Source organism: Ipomoea nil, unplaced genomic scaffold, assembly GCF_001879475.1.
Source record: "Ipomoea nil cultivar Tokyo-kokei standard unplaced genomic scaffold, Asagao_1.1 scaffold0480, whole genome shotgun sequence".
In the NCBI taxonomy this organism is placed as follows: Eukaryota; Viridiplantae; Streptophyta; class Magnoliopsida; order Solanales; family Convolvulaceae; genus Ipomoea; species Ipomoea nil.
The window spans coordinates 3,620,861-3,639,459 of NW_017616908.1; the positions used below are offsets into that span (position 1 = coordinate 3,620,861).

General features: G+C 31.9%; 1 protein-coding gene across 1 annotated transcript; it reads left to right on the plus strand.

Annotated features, from left to right (window-relative positions):
- Positions 1-6,024: 6,024 nt before the first annotated feature.
- On the plus strand, positions 6,025-8,031 carry LOC109173333 (probable WRKY transcription factor 28). The gene is made up of 3 exons (XM_019322567.1): positions 6,025-6,584; positions 6,878-7,021; positions 7,417-8,031. Exons 1-3 carry the CDS (start codon positions 6,115-6,117, stop codon positions 7,805-7,807), a joined length of 1,005 nt encoding a protein of 334 aa, XP_019178112.1. The 5' UTR covers positions 6,025-6,114; the 3' UTR covers positions 7,808-8,031.
- The last annotated feature ends 10,568 nt before the right edge of the window (positions 8,032-18,599 follow it).

Below are 18,599 nucleotides of genomic sequence, written 5' to 3' on the forward strand. Positions count from 1 at the left end.
TCTGAATGAAAGATGTTTAATTGTACCTTATTTTTACTTTGAATTTGATTTTTTAGTATACAATTTATTATTTTAAAAAAATATAGTAAGACATATTGAGTGATTTAATAACTCTATTAATTTTATAGAAGAAAAATCATAAGATAACTTCATGTATTTATCTTTGGAAAATTACTACATGGATTTTCATTTTTTACTCTCAACTTCTACTCATTTTTACAAACTCTTGATGTAGATACTTTTTCTGAGACCCATATAATAGAAATATTCAATCCTTGTTTGTCATATCCTGGAGTAAAATTGAGGAATTAAAGTAGAATTTGAGAATACATGTAATAGAACTTTTATTTTTTTTACCTTGTTTATTTACGGTGATAGATAGGATAATTGAGCAATGCATAGTCCCTGAGAACCGACCCATGGAGACCAAGGGACATGTAACGACTGCAACACACTTAAGAGGAGGCAATAACATTTACTCCGCACTTAAGAAGAGGCAACCAACACTTTACGCAATACTTAATGTTGGCTCGCCATTACTAGAAGTTCGTTACACTCAAAAAATGAGCCATTGCACCCATAGTATAAATAGCGTGTTGAGCCATTGCACCCATAGTATAAATAGCGGACCTTATAATAGACAGGGACACACTTTAATTCTCATACTTAGAACGCACAAGCAATACAACTCTGTTTATTATTTTCCAAATATATTATTCGGTAACTTATTTACCGTCATTGATGTTGATAAATATCTAAATTTTTACACACCGTAAAAATCTCAGCACGCTTGGTAGGATATGGAGAAGATCAAATGAGATAATCAATAATCTTTGAGCCCATTCCGTCTATAATAAAGGAACATTGCTGCCCTGCAGAGCTAGCACAAGTTATAGACCATCTGACCTAAAGTTACCACTCTAGTAGCGAGGTGGGACCTTTGTGCTCCCTAGATTGGAGATTGGGTTCCCCAATTTGATGGTAGTGTGTAGATGCATCCCTTGTTCGCAAAGTCAATGATAGGACTGTCTCCTCCACCCTAAAATATGGATTATACGATCTTAGGATTAATCTAGCATAAGATAAGAAACTTAGTGTATATATTAAAAAAAAATAATAATAAAAAAATAAAAAAAAATAAAATAAAAAGGAACATTGTTACTGTTCCACACGTGAGAAGCACGTGGTTGAATAGCATATTAAGAATGATATATTATAAGACCCAATTTGCATTATTGTTGTATCATAATTTCCACATTGACCCTGATCGACATGATGACAATCAATTTTGAATCATTTCTTTTAAAATGCATAATGTATTATAATTTTTTTTTACTAATTATTATAATGAAATACGAAATTTAAGAAATGAATTTATACGTACGTCCAAATCTCTAATTAAATATGATTTGTATCAATCTCTAATCTTCAAATCCAATAGTTCTGTAAATGAAATACATTAATTTTTATGGAAAATGATATTATCCCCTCCTGAATTTTACCTCTTATTTTTTTTCTCTGGATGTGACTTTTATTCATTGGATGCATATGAATTGGCTGACCCACCATTAGTTAAAAATAAAGATAATTATTCAATAGGAAAATGCCATGTAATAAGAAGGAGAATTTAGAGGGAAAAATTTTGGAGAGTTGGGTAGCAATGTAGCATTACTCAATTTTTATTAAGAGAATTATAAGTCAATCTAAATATCATTCAACCCCAAAAGTATTGGTAATAATCAATTTTAGTTAATGTGTGTGTGTGTGTGTTTTTTTTTTTTTTTTTTTTTTTTTGCTCATTTGTTTCTCAATGAGATGCATTACTTTTTTATTTCCAAAAAGAAGTAGCAATAAGAGCAAGAGGTACTATAAAAATATAATTAAAGTTTTGGGAACAATTGGCTTAAGGGAAATTCAATATAAAAAATTTAGGATCCACTTGAAAATTTGGAAAATATTTTTTAGAAAATGATCTATTTTCTGAAAAATATTTTAATTTTTTTTATGAATGTCAGAAAATTATCTTTTTTTTTTTGTTTGGCTAAAAGTTAAGAAATTACATTTTTATGTTTGGTTTATTTGACTGAAAATGAACATATTATTTGTTAATAATAATAATAATAATAATAATAATAATAATAATAATATGGTGGTGGTACGGTGGTGGCGGCGGTGTTGGTGGTGTTGGTAATGATGTTGGTTGTAGCTCAATGGCACACATGTGGTTCTCCTGAATGGGAGGTCATTGATTCGAACTTCAGTGGGGTATTGACTCTTTGCGCTTTAATATGTTATAAAAGTATGTATACAAAAATTATAATGTAATAGAGACATAGAGTTAGTAATATTAAAAATAAAAAAATATAAAAGAGGAGCATTTTGAATGGAGAGGTGGTGTAGTGAGGCAAAACCGGGGATAGCAGGTTTAAGAGCGTAGCATAGGCGACGTGACAAGGTGTTATGTCGGGTAGAGTCAAATGGCGGTGGCCAGGACTGACGCGTGTTTGGGTGTCGCTGTCTGAAAACACCATTCTCTACCCAACCAAATACCCAACTTTTCTGTACAACAAACCAATTACACGCAATTGCCTCCCAAATGCCAATATTCACTATTATTATTTCACTCTCCGATCCGACTACTCCGCCCTATATCTACCCCTACACCTTCCCTTCACATACATAGGATCACTTCTACTATGTTGTCTGCCCAATCAGCTTTTCATCCCCTCAAATATTTACCAATCATACTTGCATTCAAATGCCGCGGTTGATACTCTTTTTGAAATGTAATCTTAGATGAATTATGATTCCAGAAATTATAACACTTCACTATTTTAATCGTAAAATTATCAGCTAAAAAGATACTATTAGTAGGTGGAAGCTTAAAAGGTAAAGGATTGTCATAGAAACGTGACACTAACTCTTTTTAAAATTAGTTTTTTTTTTTTTTTTTTGCTGCATAATATTAAGCGTTTGGTATAATCTTATAAACTCAATTGGTATCAAGGTAAGTCATAGATTTATAAAGAGAAAAGGGTCAAATAGACCCTTGAACTATAGGCAAAAGAGCAATTAGGCCCTTCAACTTTAAAAATGTGCAATTGGGTCCTTCAACTTGTTATTTTGAGTCAAATAAGTCCAATAACATATTTTTCACCTGGAATAACCGGTCAACAAATTCCGACGACATTTTCCGGCGAATTAAAAAAAAAAAACTACTGGAGAAGGCGACCAGATCAGGTCGCCTTCTCCAGTGGAGAAAGCGACCAGATTTGGCCGCCCTCTCCAGTGGAGAAGGCGACCTGATCTGGTCGCCTTCTCCGGTAGGTTTTTTTTTTTGTTTTAAATTTTGTTGTCGTCGAATTTTTTTCGCCGGAAAATGTCGCCGGAATTTTTTGACTGGTTATTACAGGTGAAAAATCTGTTATTGGACTTATTTGACTCAAAATAACAAGTTGAAGGGCCTAATTGCACATTTTAAAAGTTAAAGGGCCTAATTGCTCTTTTGCCTATAGTTCAAGGGTCTATTTGACAATTTTCCCATTTATAAATTAAAGTTGTGCTTTTGTTGGTGTAGCTATAGTGGTAAGTGATTGATTTTGACAATGGATCAAATGAGAACATTCAACTACTTTGATATTATTACTATTGCTCTAAGTATTTTATTATTATCGCTTTTCGAAAGAGCACCTAATAGGGCGTTTGGTTGGGAGGAGAGAATTAGGGAGGAAATGAATTGTAATTTGGTGGGAAAAAGAATAAGGTGTGAATAAAATATGAATTCAAATTATATTGTTTGGTAGGGTAGAAGAATAAAATTATTTGGAATGAAAATGAAACAAGTGATATAAAGACTAAAATGCCCTTGTGTAATAATAATAATAATAATAATAATAATAATAATAATAATAATAATAATAAGGGATAATTTAATCATTTTCCTGTTTTTTTCTTTGTAAGATGGTGCCAAATTAGAATTCTCATGGAAGAATGCATGAATTGCAATTCTTCGATCGAATGGAAGGAAAGAATTGCAATTCTCTCCAATCAAACATCAGAATGTAGAATGTCAAGAAATTATATTGTAAAGAAATTACATCTACATTCAACCAAATAGCCTGTAATACAATTTGATTCATTCAAATATTTTTGTTAGTTTGATGGGGGATCCAATCCAGTTCTTTCAAAAGTTTACTCCTACTGTGTTTTCAGAATGCCAGTACTAATACTATGCTAATCATGGATTCATGCACTGCGTATAATCATTGTTTCCAGTTCAAATAAACACTCTCCCGGCTTTTAGTCCGGCTTTAATTTTTTTATTTTTTATTTTTTTTTGATAATCAATGTTCTCAACTTCTCTAAATTATATCCTAATAACCCAGTAATCCTATTAATCATTCCCTAACCCCATGCGGAATTAAATCAAACTTGTGTAGCACTAAGACCCACACCCGAGTGTACACTTGGTCGAGTCTGTCACATAAAGTCTTTCTAGATAGTACAATCTATTACATAGGAACATTGCTTATTTTATATACACACTCGAATAATGATTGCTGATTTTCATCGTCATAAAATAAAAAAGAAATTTAAATATTTTCTGTATTTTAAATTTTAAAAATGTTTATTTTTGTTTTATTTGAGATTTTTGTTATTGTTAATTATTTGTACATTCTGATATTTGACTGCTATAATATTATAGAGTTGTAATTATCAAGAAAACATTATGGTAGAAGTGGGACAACTGTGTTCTAGTTCCTGGACTTCCGTAAAGCCTATATTTATGCTCCTGGACCGGTCAGGAGCATTAGAGATCATGTACACACACATATGTATTTTGATTTTAAAGTTCATTTTTGGAATAATAAGAAAGTTATAAATTGACTCTTACTAGGTACGGATGTGAATATTCATCAATCTCAAAATAATTTAATAATTAACATATTACAATTGTTAACATCTTAATGTTTTAAATTCTTTTGGAGTAAAATTTGACTGACAATTGTTACATAAATTTTTTTTTTAAATAAAAGAAATTATTCATTACGTTGATAAAGGGAGTGAGAAAATCTGGGAATACATCATTTCACACTAAGCACGATAGGACTCAAACTAGTAACCTCGCAATTGGGATAGACATAGTTATGTCACTTGATCACAAAGTCTTTGGCGAGAGTTTTCAGTTATAAATAAACATTCTTATTATTTTTCAAATTTACAAAAATCTTATTAGTAATTTCAACCATCGAAAAAAGAAAAAAGGTTAAGGAATATATGTGGTGTGAGAACGTACACATAGGGGTGGATGGTCATTTTAAATTTATGAAGCAAAAATTTAAAGATTGCCACGTTTTTCTAATGAACCTAGCTTTTAGTCGCGGAAGACTGCTTTGTATTTCTCTGCCTTTTTTGGCACTATTTTCTCTCTCTCTCTCTTTAATTTTATTATTATTATTATTAGCTTGGAATTCTTGGAGTGAAAATTAAAAATAGGACAAATTACACTTCTCCCCTTTAGTTATAAAATCATTATAAGATTTATCATTACTGATTGGTCGTGCTCACTTCTCGTCTCTAAATTATAATTGATGTTGCAAATTTCATCTTTTTTTTCTAATAAAACATTAAAGATGAAATTTGCAACGTTGGTTATAATTTAAGGGCAAAAAGTAAACACGACCTATTAAAAAAAGAACAAAATTTACAACGTCATTTATAGCTTAAGGATGAAAAGTGAATAAGACCAACAAGTATAATTACCTTATAACTTTTCATTACCTTATAACTTAATAAACGAAAAGTGTAATTTTTTTTAACAATATGAAAATCCAAATAAAAGGATGGGGGATGCTGAGAGGGACTCATAGTGATAAGTGACTCGGCCCTAACAATAACTTTGTCAAACCTTCTTTACAAAATGTGGGGTCACCATCTCATCAACATTTAGATTTTCTTTTTTTTTTCTTTTTTCTTTTAATAATTTATTAAATACATCGCTCAAAAAATCCTCTTTGTCAAAGCTTAAAATAAAGACACATTACCAAAGCTCTCTTATCGAATCCCTTCTCTCTTTCTCCTCCTTCTTCTTCTTCCTTCTCCTTTTCCTCTGCCATGTCTGAAGACCTAAGAGACTTGTACTACCACCACCCATTTCAAGAAGATGAGAGATCTCACGGCGGCTTTCTCTACTCCAACGCCGGCGCCGGCGCCACCTCTACTAATAATAACCCTCATCACAGTTTTCTTGATCCTTCTTCGTACATGAGCTTCACTGACCACTTGATCGGGGCGACTGAGTTTGGGAGACCCGCTTTCGGGTTCTCGTCACCCCACTCCTCCTCCGCCGCCGACGCCGCGTTTTCCGCCATGAAAGATGAGCAGAAACCCTCGTCAATGAACGCCGGCGATGGCGGGGGCGGAGGCGGTAGTAATAATATTAATGCTAATGAAACCCCGGTTACCCCTAACTCCTCCATCTCCTCCTCCTCCACTGAAGCTGCCGGCGACGAGGACTCCAACAAGGGCTCCAAGCGAGATAAGCAAGCCATGGATGCTTCAGAAGATGGAGAAGATAAGAAAGAGTAAGTTCCATTATATTCCTCTCGTGCATGTGAACAAACAACATATATTCTATGCTCCAATCAAGTAAGTGTTAGACTTGTTAACCACAAGATTACAATTTTGACTTCTAACCCAAGACCTATTAGCCTTTGATTTGAGCCGACCAGCTATGAACAACTAGATTTAGTCAGTGCACACTCTTGAGCAGTGACTGCAGTTTCCCTGGCCATTCAAAGAAAACAAAGAACAAATATTGTTGTATGTTTCTTGGTGATTCTACTAGCTACTCACTGCAGCTTGGTTGTATGAGCAGGAACAAGGGAAAGAAGAAGGCGGAGAAGAAGCAACGTCAGCCGCGATTTGCCTTCATGACAAAGAGTGAAGTCGATCATCTTGAAGATGGATATAGATGGAGAAAATATGGACAAAAAGCTGTCAAGAATAGCCCTTATCCAAGGTACCACATAAACTCTAGCTTCTCCATATCTCTTAATTAGTACTAAGCCCTACATACTATATATTGCCCTACCCACACTAGCTAACCCTAGAAATAATATTGTCCTAGAGTTGTCCCGAATCCAGATTTAACTGAATTAGTCTCATCCCGAGAAAACAAAGATTCAATATAGTATATATACTGCATATAGTAATGGAGTTATTTTAATTACCATGAATCTAGAGGCTCAAGCCAAGGTTTTGTATATATGTATATATATAGTTTTGTTGTTTCTTCCTTGGTACGTTTGTAGCGGATTTTGTGGTAGGGGATCAAGATTAAGGATTGTTTAATTGTAACACAAGTTATTAGCAGAGATTGATGAATGATGATTGGTGTTGTTGGTGTGAATGCAGAAGCTATTACAGGTGCACAAGTCAAAAATGTCCGGTCAAGAAACGTGTGGAGAGATCATACCAAGACCCTTCCATTGTTATCACAACCTACGAGGGCCAACACAACCACCACATTCCCACCAATCTCCGGGGAACCATCGCCGGAATGCTGCCGCCGTCTCTGCTAACTCCATCGTCGCCGCTGCTAGGCGGACCTCCGCCGCCCATCGCTTTTCCCCCGGAGCTGTTGGCCCAAATGCAGCCGCCCCACCACCTCTTCGCCACCCATGGCGCAAACCCCTTCGGCGCCGCCGCCTTCCACCAACAAAACCTAGCCCAGTTGCAGCTGCCGCCGGACTTCGGCCTGCTTCAAGATATGGTTCCCCCCATATTCTTCAAACAAGAGCCATGAGAGTTGAGACTTTTTCCTCTCTAAATTTAATTACACTTTTTTGTTATCTATAATTATTATATATATATCCTTCTTTTATTATTCTTTTTTGACTTTCTTTTCTATTAGATCTTCTTACATACTAATAGTTTGTGATATACAGATGTAAAATATATATTCCTAATGCATGCATCGCATAAATGTACTATTGTTTTGGATAATCACAATATCTAATTACATGCTTATCATGTGTTATACTAATTTAATTTCTTTGAATGGTTGAGTAACTTTTTATTTTAATGAAAATGATGCGATTTATAGTATATTTTTGGTCAAATTTTTTTAAGAATATAAAATACTATAAATGGGAAGTGGGCATGGAAATTTTATAAATATAATACAAAGTTTTTACTTTCATTATTTTATTATTATAAAAATGTCAATCTATATTTTAATTATAGTAACCAATGTATTTATTATGATCAGTGATGCTATATTCTCTTCTTAATATTTATTATTAGAGATTGTTTGATTCTTTTTGTATTTGATTACTGAATTGATTCATTTTTCTAATTTGTGGGGGTAACCCGTCCATGGGTAACGAATAAATATAAAGAGTTTTATTGGGAGGTAAATTCATGAAGGAAAATCATTTTTATTTTATTATTCAGCATTATTAAAATTTTTATACTTGAAAATATATCTATACTATATAATAATTTGACCTTTAACTTTTTAAAAGTTCTAATATGAAGAAAATCATCTTCTCAATGGTCAAGTAGCTTGGTTCAATAGCACCTATGTGTCTCTTTGTGCTTCAATAGGTTGATAAAGTATATACGGATAGGACAAATACTACCCACAGTCTGATATTAAAAAAGAAAAAGAAAAGGAAAAAAAAAAAAAAAAAAAAAAAAAAAAAACTACCCCAAAGTGTGTGGCCGGATGAGTGAAAAATAATTCTCCAATAAGGTCACAAGTTTGGTTCTTGCCAATATTATATTAGTTGAAAGTTTCATGCCACACAAAAAAAAAAAAAAAATCATATATAAAATTATCAATTATCAATAATAACAATATCCATACTTAGTCATGGGCACAAATGAAATATAATTATTAAAAAAAGAAAGAAAAAAAGAAGAAGAAGAAGAAGAAGCTAAGCTTGTCTCATTATACATAATAATTTCATTTCATTTCCTTTGACTTGGAAAAATTAATGGCCCATATATAGATTCGTGTATCACATTTTGGTTAGAGGTTTATGAGGCTATATTGTATTGTTGGATGTTTTGCTTGTTTTGGATACATTACATACTCATAATATAGCTAGCTTAATGTTGGCTGCATGTGAAAGCATTGAGTTGTTGTGGAAAACGAAAACCTAGAACTTGCTGGTCCATATTATGTTGTATACTTGTATTATTGTGGTTTGTAAGATGGTGTACGTGTCGTCTTATAACTTAAAATAAATTTTTACTCTTTTTTCTTTCATAGGTTAATTAAATTAAATCTTCAAACTTGTTTTTAGTCAAACTCTACCATCTGTTTGAATTTGAATTAGTCTTACCATGATATCTGTATGCCCAACAAAAAAAAAAAAAAAAAAAGAACCCAGATCTCTTATTCATACACATCTTTAGTTGACTATATGTATATTATATATTATTTATATTATATATAGTAATATACACAGACACACACTACACTACACTAGCTAGCTGGCCTGTACTATATATACTATCCTATATATCATACCTTGGGCAAAAGAGCTGGCCCTTGAAAATTGTATTTAGGTTGTTGAACTATAAGCAGACACGACCTCATGCCAAGAATAATGTTCAAACAATCTCGGTCATATTGGTTCCACAAGAAATTACATAATTATGTTTAAACTTAGCTTGAAATTGAAGTACTTCCCACCTATTGAACTAATTTTTTGGGATAGAATATAATTATAACTCTTTCATCGGATTTGTGTATCCAGCTACCATTAACTCTCTTGACTCGATGAGAAGGCAGCGTAGTAGGGTGTTCATCACCACGTTAGTTCAAGTTAAACTTATATTAGTAAGTTAATTTTGATGGTATATATGTAGTTGTTTATATTTATTTCATTATTTATACTATTTAAGGGAAACATACATTAATTTAGACATCAGACATATACTATCTTATCTTTTTCTTGTCCCTTTATTATTCTGAGTATGTTGTATAAGAGCATCTCCAATAGGCATGATTTTTCTAGGGGTTTTTGTCAGATTACAAAGAAAGAGATGAGGAGAGAGCGAGAGAGAACAAAAGAAAAGAAAAAACAGAAGCTTAATTTTATGCGCCCTCTGGGTGTGCAAGTTGCACTAAACACGCAAACAAGGCGCAGACATTTTGTCCACACGGGCCCCACATGTTCAGTCAAAAAATCACACATCCTGCAAATACTCATTTAATTTCCTTCCCTCTTTTCTCCCTCTCTCCTCCACGACTCCACATAAACATTGCCTCCTCAAAAATCACTATTGTGATTGCCCTAAGTTTCAATATAATCCTTGCTCTAGGTGTATAGAGACGAAGATTGCTATGTTAATCTCATAGGCAACGCCTGCCGTTGTTGTGAATCTGCATCAATAACGGCAAATTTACTTTTATGACAGTGATTACAACATTTTTTTATGTTCATATTATCAGTCTTATTTTCCTAACATATACATATTTGAGAAAAAGTGGGGCAAATTGAAAGGTGGATGAAGAGTGTGAACTGTGGTGTGGCTGGCAATTTCCTAAGATGTTCGAGAGAGCAAGCTAGGTAGCTACTATATACCATACAATAATATGAGTCAAAAAAGCATATCTGAATCATAGGAAGATGTCAAATAGTATTAAAATAGGATAAAGCACATGCATAGAATATATATAATATATATGCACACAATGAAGATAGTCAAGGGGCCTTGGCATATCCGGCAAATGGGGACAGTTGTGATGCTGCCCCACAACCTAATACTATACACAACAGTGGTCAAACTTTTTTTTTTTTTCTTTAATAATGTTTGCTGTAATATTAGGTTGGAAGCCGAGGTGACTTGGTTAATATTGACCAATGACATCATAGATATGGGTTTACGACACCATTTATTATATTGATTAAGATGAGAAATTAATTATTTAAGTAAATAAATACTTTTTGGTAGGGGGGAAATATTTATTAATTTGTTGGGTTCGGAATAAGAAGCAAGCCATAGGTGGTAGCGACAAAGAATGGGTTGGTCCAACGTTTATTTTTTAAATCGATTATACAGGATAAATATATAATTGATTTAAAATATAATATAATACATAATATATTATATTATATTATGGTTTTAGCTTGATAACACTGAATGGTATTCAAAAGGAAAGACAGGTGGATGGAATTGAAGATGACAATTGACAAAGGACTTAAATTGAGACAACATATAAAATAAACTGCCTATGAGATTCTTATACTATAATATTTTGTTTAATTTTGTCTTTGTATTTTAAAAAGTGAAACAATTAAAAACAATAGTTGATATGGTGCTGTCATCATTTCTGCCAGGTCATCATACTTACATGCCAACATCCAAAATAAATACATAAATATTTGCTCACAATAACATTTGAAGACCTAAAATTTTGCATAAAGAAAGCACTTACTACCACTTTAACACTATCATTTTTTGTAAATTTATTGTAAAAAATGATTAAGTATCATTATAAAATGAGATTGGTAGGAAATTTAAGTTGTAATAAAAATACAAAACTAATGGTTAAATATCATTATAGTTTTTTTAAATTCCATTAATACAATAAATAATATATTGATACAATAAATATAGTTGGCATTTAATATGAAAAATAATATATTGATACATTAAATAATTTAATCTAAATTGATAAAAAAAATGAATATTAAATTTTAATATTTTAATTTAATTTATTCAAATTTTTACAAATAAAGTTTTTAAATTTATATTAAAATACAGATGACTTAATATATTCAAAAAAAAATAAATTAACATTAGCAATGCACAATACATTTTTATTAATGTTAATATTTTTTGATAAAATAATAAGTAATATGCATTTTAATACAAAATATAAAAATATCAATTATAAAATATTATAGATCATAATAAATTAAAATATTACATACTTATCGTCATTATTAATTTTTTTATTAATATTATTTTACTAATGGTTTTTTTAAAATGCCAATTGCCTTTGACATTATTTAATTTTTGCAAAAACAAAAAAAATTACGAATTTAATTTCCATTTAAGTGAAATGTAAATACGGGTTTTGACAAGTTTTGATTAAAAGTTTTGTCCATTATAATGGTACTTAATCATTTTTTACAATGAATTTTCAAGATAAGGTAGTGGTAAAGTGGTAGTGAGTGCCTTCTCAATGTAAGCGGTTCGGTCTTCAAATATCATTGTGAGAAAATATTTATGTATTTAATTATTTTGGACATATTAATGTAATATATTGTTGGTAAAAATAATTAAATTTAAATATTTATAAAATAATATATGAGTTGGTATGTAAGTATGATAACGTGGGAGATGATGTCAGTGTCACATCATCTACCGTCCTTAATTGTTTTACGGAGTACTTTTTAAAGTAAAAGAATTAAATTGAACAAAATTAAAGTATAAATATTAAATTGAACAAAACAATCTTATATTACAGAGACCTTATAAATACTTTAACCTCTTATATGAGCATATATTCTCCATCTTTCCTACAACAAACATATTTGAAAAATTGTGCTTACAAGTTAAGAATGTAATACTACATCAAATGCATTTTCCAAATATGTTTCGTGTATGGTCCAAGTTTTCCCAAATGCGATTTTTGAGAAAAAGTTGTATTTGTCCTCATTTTAAAATCAAATGCATTTGTTTTTTAAAAAAAATCAAATGCATTTTGGTAAATTTATTTGTTTAAAATGTATCCAATTTTCACAATATTTTATTTTAACTAAACACATTTATTTAAGAAATATGTTCAATCTTGATGGGCCATAAGTCCATGGGCCCATTTTTATTGGTAGAGTATTAGTTCAAGGGAGGCCATTTTTATTGGTGGCGAGGATTTTGGTCCAATAAGAATAAATGTTTTGGTGGGCTAGAGGTGGAGAGGGCATGGTGGCCCGTGAGGAGAAAGAGGTCTTGATGGGCTCGTGGTAGGGAATACATGGTAGCCCAAGAAGGGGAAGATGTCTTATGAGTTAGAGGTAGAAAAGACCAATCTTTATGTTATGGATCCGTGTCCAGCATACATTGTGAACACAGTAACGATGATGTTAGTGGCAATTTATATCCTACACCATGGCGCGCGTTGCACTGTGCGCCCAGATGCAAAACGACGTTGTTTTAATTTTTTTTTTTTTTTTTTGAAATTTCCCGCCCCAGTGAATGGCAGTAATTTTTTCTTTAAAAAAAAATCGTTGTTCAAAAATGTACATAATGTTATACTAGAATACACATAATTGTATACATGAATGTACATAATTATATAACAAAATATACATACTCTTTTTAAAAGATAATACACATAATCTAACATAATACATAATAAACATAAACTTTTAACATAATACACATCAACTCTTAACATAATACACACAAATTTTCTGATACGGATGTACATAATTGTATAAAAAGAATATACATAATTGTATAAAAAAATATACATAACTGTATGAACAAATATACATAATTGTATAAACAAATATACATAATCACAGCAATTTCCTACCGCGCCTCCCAAAAAGATGTCGTTTTCAGAGGCGCACGGCGCACAATGCTACGCGCGCCGTAGTGTAGGGTATAACGATTGGATGTTAGTGGCACCGTTATCTTTCACAATTTTTTATTATTTTTTTTAAAATTTCAGACCGCTTCGTTATAGGAGCATATGTTCATAATTTTAGTACTATATGTTCATAATTGTAAGTTCATAATGTCAGAGCTCTGTGTTCATAATTCCATAACTGTACATTCATACTTCCCTAACTGTACATTCATAATTCCGTAACTGTACATTCATAATTCCGTAACTGTACATTCATAATTCAATAACTGTAAATTCATAATTTTCGAAGCTCTATGTTCACAATTTTAGAACTCTATGTTCACAATTTTAGAGCTCTATGTTCATAATTTTATCACTATATGTTCATGATTGTAAGTTCATAATGTCAGAGCTCTGTGTTCATAATTTCATAACTGTACATTCATAATTCCATAACTGTACATTCATAATTTTCGAAGCTATGTTCACAAATTTAGAGCTCTATGTTCATAATTTTATCACTATATGTTCATAATTGTAAGTTCATAATGTCAGAGCTCTGTGTTCATAATTCCACAACTGTACATTCATAATTCCACAAACGAATAATACTGTTAACGGCGAGACAAAATCAATTTTTTTTTAACTGGAATGCCGTCATTTTCCATGAAAACGACGTCGTTTTGGACTCGTGTCCACAATGCATTGTGGACACGAGTCCACAACATAATTTGCCAGAAAAGACATGGGTCGTTATATCGTGGACCGTGGTGCATAATCGATTATGCATCGCGCGTCAAAATGACGCCGTTTCTGCAGTTATAACGGAGTGAAACTACAGTGTGCCTAAACCGACACTGTCTCACGTATTATTTTTATATTATCAAATGAAACTGCGGTTATATGAAAATGATACTGTAGTTGTGGTGAAATGAAACTACAGTATATATAAAATGAAACTGAATAACATTTCACATATTTGAGTGTATATTGTACAATGAAGCTGTAATTATATTGAAATGATCATGTAGTTGTGTTTTAATGAAACTATAGTGTATATAAAATAAAATTAAATAACATTTTCACATATTTGAGTGTATAAATATTGAATGAAACTGTAGTTTTATCGAAATGAAACTGTAGTTGTGTTGAACTGAAACTGCAGTGTATACAAAATGAAACTGAAGAACATAATTATTTTTTGCGAAGATTCCGTTTTTTTTTCATTAAATAAAACGACGTCGTTTTGATGCGCGGTGCACGATATAATTTGCCAAAAGACATGGTGGCCCAATAGGAAGAAGATGTCTTGATGGGCTACGACAAATTCTGCTATGCGCAAGTGCGCATCTTGCAAGGTGCGCACGTCTCTAAAACGGCGTCGTTTTCAGGGAAAACGACGCTGTCCTAACTAAAAAAAAAAAAAAAATTGTTTGAAAGGCCGTTAACGGCGTTAACAGCGTATTCGTTATGAAATTATGAATGTACAGTTATGACATTATGAATGTACAGTTATAGAATTATGAATGTACAGTTATGGAATTATGAACTTACAATTATGAACATTGAGCTTCGAAAATTATGAATGTACAGTATGGAATTATGAATATACAGTATGGAATTATGAATGTACAGTTATGGAATTATGAACACAGAACTCTGACATTATGAACTTACAATTATGAACATAGAGCTTCGAAAATTATGAATTTACAGTTATTGAATTATGAATGTACAATTACGGAATTATGAATGTACAATTATGGAATTATGAATGTACAGTTATTAAATTATGAACACAGAGCTGTGAATATATGCTCCTATAACGAAGCAGTCTGATTTTATTTTTATTTTTTTATTATTTTTTTTTAAAAAGGAAGATAACGGTGCCACTGACGGCACCGTTACCGTGCCCATAATGCACATTGGGCACGAGTCCACAGCATAACGATTGATGGGCTACGGCGTACGGGTAGGGAATGGGCAAATTATGGTCCACACAATGTTATGTGGACCATGATCCGCACAATGTTATGTGGACCATAATAAAATGTAAATTTTTAATGAGTTTTTTCCCAAAATGGTCCCTCGACTATTGTTCATTCTCAATTTTGCATTTCGACTTTTAATTGCACCCAATGTGGTCCCTTGACTTTTAAAAATTCCCCCAAATTGGTCCTCCGTTAGAAATTCCGTCTATTGAGTGTTAAAATGAAGGGCATTTTCGTCCATTTACCTATTATATGCCTAATATACTCTGAAAAATAGTCAAGGGACCATTTTGGGAATAGTCGAGGGATCATTTTGAGAAAAACTCATTTATTTATTTCATTTTTGTTTATTTCCATTTTTGTAAGACTATCAAATTAGAGTTTCTATACATTTTTTTTTTTACAAATAAAAATAGTTAAAATCCACAATCAAACCTCAAAATTTTAAACTTTCTATACAAATTTGTTCCTTCTGTCTAAACATACAAACTTTTTCTCTAATCCTATCAAGTTTTACAATAAGTTCCGTAAATTTCAAAAATATAATACTCATATACTTTTTATGTTCACACACACACACATACTAAAACTTCAATAGACAATCAATCACTATGTATCATGTTAAATATTATTTTTACCATTAAAAATAACATTACTATTTTTATTAGTTTAGACACCCAAAATGTACTCTTCACTTTTCGGTCACTATGGCTATCAATTTTATGTCTTAAAGAACAAGTAAAATAAACCAAATGCAAAAATAATTAGCACAAAACAAACAATTCTAAACCTAAAGTCTCATCATTTACCAATATTACAAGTTTTTGTCATTTTGAAGTTTGTTTGTATTTTATATATGAATGTTAATAAACTTAAATTTGAAATTTAAACTTGTTTACCAAAGTACGTAAAAAAATAATAATTTTATTTTAACTATAAAAATAATATTTAATGTAATACATAGTGATTGATTGTCTTTTGAAGTTTTAATATGATTATATGATTATATATATATATATATATATATATATATATATATATATATATATATATATATATATATATATATATATGAACATAAAAAGATAAAAATAAAAAGTATATGAGTATTTATGAATGTTACGAAATTTATTGTAAAACTTGATAGGGATAGGGGAAAAATTTGTACGTCTAGACAAAAGGAAAAAAATTGTAGAGAACGTTTAAAATTTTGAGATTTGATTGTAGATTTTAACTATTTATATTTGTAAGAAAAAAAATGTATAGAAATTCTAATTTGATAGTGTTAAAAAATGGAAATAAATAAATGAGTTTTTCTCAAAATGATCCCTCGACTATTCACAAAATGGTCCCTCGACTATTTTTCAGAGTATATTATGCATATAATAGGTGAATGGACGAAAATGCCCTTCATTTTAACACTCAATAGATGGAATTTCTAACGGAGGACCAATTTGGGGGAGTTTTTAAAAGTCAAGGGACCACATTGGGTGCAATTAAAAGTCGAAATGCAAAATTGAGAATAAGCGATAGTCGAGGGACCATTTTAGGAAAAAACTCATTTTTAATATAGAACAAATTGCACTTTTGGTCCTGTGAGTAGTATGGTACTGGCAATTTGAGTACGTGACTTTCAAAACTCCCAATTTAAACCTTTAACTATGCAAAAATTGGCAGATTTGGTCCTCCGGGCCAAATTGCCGACCAATTTTGGCCGGAAAAATATAAATTGGTTCGAATTTATTTGTGTTGAGGGCAAAATCGTCATTTCACTCCCTTCTTCTTCATTCTTCTTCTTCTTTCTTCGCTTCTTAAAAATATTTGTTATTTTTTTTTTATAAATTATATTTATTTATTTATTAAAAATATATATAAAAAATAAAAAATAAAAAGTTGAAAACACAGCCACCGGCGTTCTTCTCCATTGAGCAGCGAAAAATCTATGGTGGATGGGGTGGTTGGAACGAACTAGAACAGAAGATCCGGCGACCTCTTCTCTCGTTGGCGTTAATGGCCAATTCTGGAGGACAACGACGATAGATGGATCAAATCATCGACGAGCTTCCTCCAGCGTAGATGACGACGGGTTCTCTGACCAGCTGCAGCAGCTCATACCTGCGACCTCCCTCCCTGGCAGTTGATCAACAACGACGAGTCACCAACAACAACAGATCAGCGGACTCCTCTCTTGTTCGTCGACCTACAGTACCCTCCGGCGTAGCAGCTTCTTTCGGGAGAAGGATGGATCGAATCCTCGGCGAGCTTCCTTCGGCGTAGATGGCAACTGCTTCTCCGACCACCACCAGCAGCTCCGACCGGCGACCTCCCTCCCCGACAGCTGAGCAGCAATGGTGAGTCACCAGCAGCAATAGATCGGCGGACTCCTCTCTCGTTTGTTTGTCGATATGCATTACCTGTGGCTGTGTTTTTTATTTTTATTTTTCATATATATTCATGAGCATTTGCAGTATCAGAAGCGAAGAAAGAAGAAGAAGAATGAAGAAGAAAGGGAGAATGAAGAAGGGAGTGAAATGACGATTTTGCCCTCAACACAAATAAATTCGAACCAATTTATGTTTTTCCGGCCAAAATTGGCCGGCAATTTGGCCCGGAGGACCAAATCTGCCAATTTTTGCATAGTTAAAGGTTTAAATTGGGAGTTTTGAAAGTCACGTACTCAAATTGCCAGTACCATACTACTCACAGGACCAAAAGTGCAATTTGTTATTTAATATACTAAATGTACACTATTTTTGTACTGAATGTACATTATACAATATAATGTACACTCAGAACAAAAATAATATACATTCCTGAATACTATGTATATTATTTTTGTACTGAATGTACATAATTTTACAGTAGACAAAATATGGTCCACACAATAATGCCATAATCCACACAGTGTTATGTGGACCACAACAAAAAGTACATTTTTAATATACTAAATGTACATTATTTTTGTACGGTATGTACATTATACAACATAATATACACTCAGTACAAAA

Excerpts from the sequence above, each read along its gene's own strand:
- LOC109173333 (XM_019322567.1), top strand. The coding sequence starts at position 6,115 with ATGTCTGAAGACCTAAGAGACTTGTACTACCACCACCCATTTCAAGAA. Across the intron at positions 6,585-6,877 it reads GATGGAGAAGATAAGAAAGA|GAACAAGGGAAAGAAGAAGG; the intron begins GTAAGTTCCATT and ends TTGTATGAGCAG. Across the intron at positions 7,022-7,416 it reads AAGAATAGCCCTTATCCAAG|AAGCTATTACAGGTGCACAA; the intron begins GTACCACATAAA and ends GTGTGAATGCAG.